The sequence below is a fragment of the Macrobrachium rosenbergii genome, chromosome 14 (assembly GCF_040412425.1).
Source record: "Macrobrachium rosenbergii isolate ZJJX-2024 chromosome 14, ASM4041242v1, whole genome shotgun sequence".
NCBI classification, from domain to species: Eukaryota; Metazoa; Arthropoda; class Malacostraca; order Decapoda; family Palaemonidae; genus Macrobrachium; species Macrobrachium rosenbergii.
The window spans coordinates 25,074,580-25,084,406 of record NC_089754.1 but is presented as its reverse complement, the minus strand read 5'-3'; the positions used below and the strand labels follow the sequence as shown (position 1 = coordinate 25,084,406).

At 36.7% G+C, this 9,827-nt stretch overlaps 1 protein-coding gene across 2 annotated transcripts in view; it reads left to right on the top strand.

The window, feature by feature from the left end:
• Nucleotides 1–284: 284 nt before the first annotated feature.
• LOC136845803 (F-box/LRR-repeat protein 20) overlaps nt 285–9,827 on the top strand; it is a 56,742-nt gene continuing 47,199 nt past the window's right edge. The window contains exon 1 of one of the 2 annotated variants that reach the window (XM_067116143.1): nt 285–621. In XM_067116143.1, the coding sequence (XP_066972244.1) occupies nt 583–621 (39 nt within the window). In that variant the 5' untranslated portion in view covers nt 285–582. Of the gene's footprint in view, nt 1,382–9,827 lie in introns of both variants that reach the window. The other variant, XM_067116144.1, reaches the window with a different exon arrangement.

The window sequence follows — 9,827 nt, the reverse complement described above, 5'->3', positions numbered from 1 at the left end:
CTGACACTTAAAAAATACTTGAGGTGGTACAATTCGTACGATGATTAAACCTTTTCTCAGGTTTTATCGTGACATAATATACGATATTGGCATGCAAATTGTCAGCTAAAGCATTGATTGTTTCTTTTCCCAAACATAAAATATTTGCAGTGACCCAAATGATAATATGTGAGCCCCTAGCATTCATACCCCCAGCATGGCACTGTTTACAATCAGCTGGTAACATCGACCTATGACGTAACATAATATCTTTCGAGCTCGCTGGTTGGTGTAAATGTTCACCTCTCCCTTAACTAACATTTCAGAGTAAAAAGACCGCGAATGTCAGATATTACTGTAAATTTAGATTTGAAAAGAAAGAAAACGGCAAGAAAACTTGACGGAAGCGCTAAGAACATAAAGAGAATAAAACTAATCGTTGGTAAACAAAAGAGTGCATGGTACGGTATGAGCCAATGGCAAAGCTGCTTACAAATCATGTGGGGTTTAGTAGTGAGTTAAAGTCGTATCTCCGATATACCTTCCATCCTGGCGAACATATCACCAATATTTTCCCAATTTTGGGAAAAAATCTCATACAAAATGAAAATGATGAACCACAACAGCATGAATAGACTAGAGGTAAGTCCTAGGTGCGTTTGGATAGCGTAAATAAGACAGTAATCTTTGCAGTGCGAGAATAAATATGCAGTTTTCTTTGGAAGGAATCGTCTGCCATGATCTGTTGACGATGTGAACAGCTGATCGTCTTCTTCCTACAACAAAGAACTCGCCAAATCACAACATTTATCACATATATTACGTCGGTTATCAATCGTGCCGTCGAGTCATGAACGTATGACCTGTTTTTTCATACTGTGTGTTCTTTTAAGTGTCAGCGAGCTGGGCAATTGAGCTTTCTTGCAGTTATTATTCTCATTTAAGAGTCGTGTTATGACCTCTTCTTTGTGTACCTCATGACTATACGAGGCTTACAATGAGTTGTTAAGGTTACGGCGGGAAGACTATCCTGCCGTTTAGTGCTTGCCCGTTGGAAACAAATTCTTCTGTCACAACAATTCATGCACACTAGAAACATTTGCTTATGCTTGAATGAATTCAGTGCTGTTGTTAGGCTCACGTCACGTATCATCTTGATTGCTTTGTTACGGTATCTTTGGTATTTCATTTGTAACAATCGCCGAATTTTAGCAGAAAGGAAAAAACTTTCCCTATAAAATTAATAACCTTTTTGCTTGACTATAATGAAATGGAAGAATATTTGATAAGCTAATTTCTGTTGGAACCACTGGATACTACTGTGACCCATCAAGCCCAGTATAACCTAGGCTAACCCAGTCCGGGAGATCTGTGTTAAGGAAGTCATATACAAGAAAACATGGTAATTATATGAATTTATTTCTTACCAAACGTTTGAACGATATAGCCTAGGGCTGTTTAGCCTGTTTTGTGATAGGTTATTATTTTCTTAGCCTTAGGACCTTAGCCAGTAATTGTTGCGAACTATTAGATGTTTTCTTGGTAGCAAGTGGTCTTGCCTCCATTGTTTTGAGTTATCTTGCCTCACAGTTTCATGTTAGGCTATGCCGTAGTCCAAAAGATATTGCCTGGGTGGCTTCTTTCATTGAAGTGACCTTGCCGAGCTTTTGTTTAAGTCTAGGATCCCCAGTGTATCATCAGAGATGAAAGAAATGGTTACCCAGAAAAATTAAATGCAAAAAACAATATAAAAGTGGTAATCGCCATAACACCTTGTTTTAGTTTTCTAAACGGCTTCACTCCAACAAGATTTTCTCGCCCCAGTGGTTGCAGTGTCATGGTTGTGAATTTTTTAGTGTGAAAAATCAGTGGCATCCTCACTTGTAAATTCATGTTTTTGTAAATGAGGAATACTGCACAGTACAATATTCCCAATATGAGATGTTCTAGATTTTCTTTATCAGATGAGATAAATAGGATTTTACAAGAGGTACCAGGCACTTAGCAGAGATTGAGGATTAAGATACTTCTTGCTAGTGATGGTTGGTCAAAGTAGGAAGCAGTCATATAATGCTTGTTGTGTCTGTGACCAAACTGAAAGTAGGGTCTAGTTTCCTCTGATTAGACGTTGAGTGCAGTTTGTAAAAGAACCGGCAGTGTGCTGTCCAGCATATTTTCTAAAGTAATGAACTACCAAAAATTTTAAGGATTGAATACCCTTATTGACATTAGACTGTTTTTCTTATTTATCTAATTATTGGAAATGGATAATAAACAAAGAATTACTGGTTCTTACCTAATGCAAACAATGCATATCTTCACACTACATTGTAAATGCTAATTTTATTTTTATGCTAAGAATCACAGTATAAAGCCAGGTTATGTAGGCTAAACTGTGCAGCTAAAAACTACTCACATTATCAAACCACTGTAAAAATACATATGAAATAGAATGTGGTGGGCTCTTAATGGGGAAAAATCACAGTTTAAAAGATACTAGACAAATTATTGACAGTAAATTACCCCTTTTTTTATAGAAACTTGTACACACACACACACACACACACACACACGGTGGTTTTCTAGGCTTTTGGCAGTGGTTTTTATAGGGTTATATCCTAACTGAAGATCTTATATAGAGATGTGTGTAGTAGCCACAATGACCTCATTGTCTTGGTTTCTTCACATTTTTTGGATACGCTTGTATCTATAAAGCCTCAGACCAAAATGAGGAAACTCTTGTGGCTGGTACAAATGCATATAGTTTTAGTAAAAAGAGAGATCAGTAGATTTTATATGCATATTTCAGCCAGGAAAACAATAACCACTTGAACACTATGCTCCAGTAATGAGGATGGGTATATTCCAGGTCCAGTCACAATGTATCCGAAATGGACAGGTTTATGTATATGCATGAGGGGAACAGAGTTACATCCTTCGTGGTGAAGTGGTTAAGATTAACCTCATGCTGATGTGTTGGGTGTGGGTTTGAGTCCTGCCACTGGCATCAAAGTTTCTTTATTTGTTTCTTGATTTGCTTCTAAGGCTTTGTTGTTACATGCATGGCCAAAAAGGTGTAATCTGGCTCATGTTGGTGATGATAATTTACAAAATTTGACTTCTTTGTGCCATAGTATATTATTATAATTTTTTTTATTTTTTCATGTTTATATATTTAAAATTTGTTTTTTGTCCTTGCTTTTGAATAAAAAAAGAATCGGGGAACTAATACTAAAATAACATCTTGGTAAGGTCACTTTAGTGACCTGGATGAGATCACTTTTGTGGGGGAGATAGATTGAAACTATGAGGTAAGATCACTTGAAATTGGTAAGATGATAGCACAGTGAACCAGTTTCCCATAACACTAAATACAATACAGTAGTTAATAGTTATGGGCCAACTGCAGTGCAAGACTGATTTTTGGGTGGAGGGAAACTAGAAATGAGTGAATTGAATCCTTGAGAATGGCAGGATATACAATGGTATAACAAATTGACTGGTATTTTACACAGGTGCATCCTAACCTAGGATGCCGAGGCCCATCTAGCCCAGTTGGGGACTTTGCGCCCCTGAACCTCCTTGACCGTAGCCAAAAAAGGTTGGGAGTGGTTTTATAGGTTGTATTCTAGGCAAAGATTTTATGATGGAAAGATGCTCAGGCTCTGTCACTTTTCCTAATTGGGGCCCCATATTTGTCATGCTGTGGAAAGGCTTCAAGCTAAGGTGTGAATGATTTTATTGGGTGTGTGAAGTGCCATTTTTTCTACTTTTGATCTATATCTTTATTTAAAAAAATTAATTTAATTTGCAAGGATATCTTTCTGGTGTTACACAGTAAAACATATACAGTATAGGCTACCCTCACTAAGTTTATGATTATGTTCCTTGCTTCATTTCTCTGGAAGACAAAAATACTATATAGCTTCAGTTTTGAGAATTACACAAAACTGCAGTTCAGGACTTTGCACAGTATGGATTTGTTGCTCATGAACGGTAAAAAAAAGTTTTCCAATTCCTTATACTTTTCTCTACACCTCAAGTTTTACCAATAGTTGTTGTATTCTTTAAAAGAACCGTGAAACAGGTAAATTTCATGTGCCAATATTATTTAATGTTTTAAGTCAAATAAACAATAGCATACAGCACAAGGTTTATCATCGGTCAGACATAAATGCTGTTGGTTGGTTCTTAGGGGAAGCTTTTACACTTAGAGGACTAGTTGTGACTTTGCTGAAGATTATTGATCCTCTACTCAAGCTTTCTTTACCTTGGCTTGGGAACCTTTGCTTCTACTGGACCCCCACTTCCCCTTAGTATTGCAAATATTTTGGGTATTCTTAACTTAACCTCAGATTCCCTTGTCTAAAAAACATGTAGGTTGGTAATTTGGGTATTGTATTCCACTCTGTATCCAAACAGCTTTCACACATGCCTTCCATTGGTGAGCTGAACATTGGTAAATAAACACTGAGTGAAGTGCGAAAGCATCCAGGGCCCTGACCATGAGATGTTATGAAGTTATAATTCATATCATTAATTTATATATTTCACCTTCATTACGGCACTGAATAATCCTGATGGGTTCCGGCGCTTGGTCTTCAAGACCTAAATTTCATAGTCAATCAATCACTACCATACTCTTTTGTCATTGGTGAAAATACACAAGCACTTTATTGGGACATGTACAATGTGTTGAAGACATTAAAAGGAGCAAATGAAGACAAAAAACTGATGAAGTTGTCTTTCATGACCATGTAATATATTGGTTAGTAGTCACTTGTGCTTCACATTCCATAGGTTAGGATAAAGAAATCATCTTCATAAGTCATTTGTGTATTTAAATTGGTGTAGGAAGCAAATGAACTTTTCGTTGTACTGTATTACTATAAAGTTCCTTTTTTTATAAAATCCTATACGAATTGGCCATTTTCATCTTATGTTTTACTTAGTAATTCTTTTTGACTATAGCGTAACCAGTTTTTGGCTGCTCACATGTACAGTAAACCCCTCTTATTCGCATTCTCACGATTCGGGGACTCACATATTCACGGATTTCTCTGTGGAACGTATCTACCCATTATTCGTGGAAAATTTGCCCATTCGCGGTATTTTTCACTGAGAAATATTCACTTATTACTGTATTTTCATATCATTTTCATGACTAAATGCACTTTTTGTGATAAAACTATTAAAATACTCAGGTATAAGCATTTTTAGAGGGTTTTTCTTTTGTTTAAACTATGAAAATAGGCAGTTCTAAGTGTTTTTAGAGGGGTTTTAAGTATTTGTGGATTTTAGCTATTCGCATGGGGGTGCAGTACGCATCCCCCGCGAATACGGAGGGTTTACTGTATAGCTGACATATGGATGCAATGTCCTATGTGCTTAGGGAGTGTACCACATCTCCCCAACCTTTGGTGAATAGTGTGGCAGTGGTATAACTCAGGCTTCATAAAAATATAGAAAACCCTTTACATTCTACTATGCTGATAAAATATGCCTCAGTGAAAAATTGCAGAATAAATACCATTGCAAATGATGAAATATTGAACAGCAGTGTCCTGTATACTGTATGCATGGTAGAGAAAAATCACAGGAGGACTGTTTACCAATTATACAGTATAATGAAAATCAAGGTATATGTAAGAATAGCATTTCACCTCAGAAAAATGACTGCGAGGATACAGGAACACCTCAACTGAATGGATTTCTGTACTTATTGGCTATAGTACCGTCATTATTTTTTGCTTGGCTACCATTTTAAGTGTAATATTTTTTTTTAAAATCTATTAAATTGAATGTCAGGTGTAAAGTACTGGTTAGTTTAGGAACAGTGTGGAATAGCTGTTATAATATAATATCTTTGTTTCTTAACAGACTGTTATGTATCAGAAAGTCGGACCTTAGAGTGTCTGTTAAGTTGAGGTGCTAGTGTATATGCATGTAAGTATAGGTGACTGTTCACTTTGTTAGACAGAATAAGTGTTTCAGAGGACAGTTGAATTTTAGTAGCAAAAAGATAACTGGCTATAAGTAGAACTGAAGTCGAGCAGTCGGAATTTTAAATGCATGTACATGCCTTGATCTACAGTGCACCCAAGGGTTATTGGACCAGACCAAGAACATGCATTTCTCTGTTTTTGTCTTGTTCTTCTTGGCCAGATCCGCTGACTGTCACATTGTTGATACAGATATTCATAATCCTCCTCCATCTTTGATACAGATTTGGTAGTGTTGGTATAGATGGCTGCAGGCTTTAAGCATAGCATACTACTTTACATTATCTTTGAATGGTGTAATGTGACTTACGTTTTGCAAATCAGCAATGCATAAGTCTCAGTTCTAGGTAACTTTTGTTACTTCAGTTCTGGGCAAGGATAGGCATCCAGAAATATGAAACATTTTATAGTTATGAGAAAAATTGTTTGTTAATTTTCGTTAATGCTAGTCATTCATCATCACCAGTGCCTGGGCTTTCCATGGTGAGTCACCGAGCTTTATGAAGCCCTCCATCACAGTCACTCATCTTGCTTCAGAACTGATAAAAAGATTCCTTAGCAAAAAGAACCATTAGAATTTTAGAAATGCTTAGGAGAGCTGTTATAGTTCTACAATGGCAAGACACAAACTGATGGATTAGCCTTACCCAAGGGATCTTGGTGCTTATGCTGATCAGGAAAGTTACATTCAGGGAAACTTGCATAGCACATGTATCAGGCACAGACATCCAGACATGAGGATAATGATCATTAGCCCTTTAGAATTTGGGGTTCCCATATTTTACTTGTGGCAAATTATACTCTTACCAATTATGGATATGGCATAATTTGCCGTAATTGATTGCTGTGAGTGATTTTTTTGCAGTATAAAATTTGTTTTGGTATTATTATTTTAAACTGATTACTTGTAATAAGTTGTAGGATGTAAAGGAAAAGTCAAAATAACACATAAAGGCTTTCTGAAAATTTCCACCTCATAGTCATTTGATGTCATTGGAATATAGAGGGTTGAGTGAAGGATGACATCATCAGAATCTCAGGTCTTAATCAGAGCTTCCTGTGTCGATAGAGCTTTAAAATGGGCCACAATCACCTTTATACAGGCCACCGCTCTTGCCAAGCATCCTTGAGAGGTTGCTGGTCACAGAAGCAAGAGAGGCTTTATATATAATAATTGAGGATGTGCCCAAGGGTATAGGCAGACTTTGGCACATTGCTCTTTCTTGTCGTAACATTTGCAATATACATGACATTGCAATCTTGGACATTTGTTTAGGCCAGAGAAGACGTGAAGCCTGGGAGTTGCAGCAGTGACTGGAATTTAGCACTTGAGCCTGTCAATGGCTCTTGAGATGGAGCCTGTCTGGTAACTAATGCTACAGTTACCACTGACACAGGTTAAGATTAAGTCCACTTATTTCTTAGCCTTTTTAGGTGAAAAACTAGATCATAAACTGCCTGAAGATTGAGAACAGTATTTCCAGGAATCTCTGGTGTACTGTATGTGCAATGTGTTGCGATTGATAGGCTATATGAATAACAGATGTAATTTTATGCAAGCATCTGAGTTGTAACTGCTGCAAAACTACAATCCTTGCTCTGCATTTCCTTAGCTTAAATGTGTGGTTAATAGTTTTGTCAGGTGCTTGTAGTCATGCAGCAAGTAGGGGCTAGTAGACACTTCATCTTTCTTCCAGAAGAAGAGTACTGATGCATATTCAGATATGCTGTACTCACAGATGAAGGGGACTAATGGTGTACTAGAAGGTCAAGTTTGTTAACAGAGATTACTCAGCAAAAGCAGTTTCTTAGAGGAAGTTGTGGACTACTCCATTCAACAGAGCCACTACTTTGATGCTAGTGATGAACTAGCATCAACATTGAGCCATTCTGGCCTCAGGAATCTCTTCATAATGAACAACGGAATCATGTTCAATAAATTTAGGTGGACAGCTAGGAACAGGTTTTATTAAAGCAATTAAACATACAACATGTATGATAGAATGCAAACAGAAATGTTGAAAAACTTACTCAACAAAATTCAGTTCATATTGCTTGTTGTAACTGCTACATTACTTATTTATTAATCACCAAAAATATGAAGTCTAAATTAGCATGTGCAAGGCTTCTGTACTGTATTAAAAATAAATTTTATATAAGTGACTTACCAAGTAATTACATAGCTACTAGCTTTTTGCATGGCAGTCGAAGAATTCAAATTTCATGCTGGCCCTACTATCGTTCATGTAGGTGACAAGGTCCTGGCCACTTTCGAGACGGATAGGTACAAGTCAGCAAAGAACTTCAATTTGTTTTCTGCTAGCTCCCAACTAACATCAGTGGTTTTGCATAGTCATCGTCGTCATTTTTTGGATATTTGTCCAATGTTTTGGTGAAGTATTCGAATTTTGCTTTTTCGGTGTATGCCAAAAATTTTCTGCTGCTATTTAGTCATTTTGTTAGCTTTGTTAACTTTATTCTAATTAGCTAAGATGTCTGACTCTAGTTCTTCTAGTATTCAGTACTGTTCCGAAGGTTGTAGGACTAGATTAGTTAAGATCTCTTTTGATTCTCACCGTAAATGTGAGAAATGTAGGAGGCAGGACTTTAATATAGATTTGACTTGTTCTGAATGTCAGGATTGGGACGAGCTGAAGTGGAAGGCTTTGAAATCGCCCTTAGCAAAATTAGATAGGGATAGAAAGAGGAAGGTGGCCCTTAGAGCCAAGAATAAGGCTAGTTTAGCTCCTGTTCCTTCTTCCTGTGATAGTGTTATTTCTTCTCCTCAGATCCCTGCTTTGTTTCCAATCCTTAGCACTCCTGCTTGATACCATTTAGTGATTTTCATCTACCAAAGATAATTAGTACACCTTCAGCATAAAAGAGTTTATAAATGCATTGCCCCATAAGTTTCTTAGAAATGCAAGGGAATTCCTTTTTGAAACAAAATGTGAATCGATCAACTACGATAGTAGTAGAATATTAGGCCTGGTAATTATAGATGCTGGGGCAGAAACTATGGGTGTCGCATTTACTGAGCTCCTCAACCTTAACCCTTTGAGGATCTGGGAGGGGGATCAAAATCTGTCTGTGGTTTAACACTCACCTTTTACTGACTAAGCAAAAATGCCCAGCAATAATTTTCTTTGATCGCTTTGTGTAACCTTATAAACCTTACACAGTGAACCCCCTGTATTCGTGGGGGATGTGTCCCACATCCCCCCGCGAATGCTTAAAACCCCTCTAAAAACACTTAGAACTGCCCATTTTGATAGCTTAAACCAAGAAAAACCCTGTAAAAATGCTTATACTTGATTATTTTAATAGTTTTATCACAAAAAGTGCATTTATTCATGAAAATTATATGAAAATACAGTAATTAGTGAATATTTCTCATTGAAAAATACTGCGAATGGGTGAATTTTCCGCGAAAAATGGCTAGATATGTTCCACAGAGAAACCCGCGAATGCGTGAGTCTGCGAACCATGAGAACGCGAATAGGGGGTTTACTGTACAGTACTTCATGCTACATTAATGAATTAAGTTTCATTATAAAGCTAGAGTTGATCTTTATAATGGTGTGTTTAGAAATGTCAAAAAATAGGGAACAAACATTGATATCACAAGTAAAAGTTAGCCATAATGAAAAAAGTGTTACTTTTATTAACAAAAAATTTGTGATAAATTGGAGAGAACAGTGAGCAGAATAATGGTGTATGTCAATTTTTTTTTAATTTCCCATAAATTAGAACATACAGTATATAATTCACCTTGACAACAACAAGCGTACATATGCACCATATTTAGATTTCATTGTTATGGTGCTTTTTTACATTTTTGGGTGA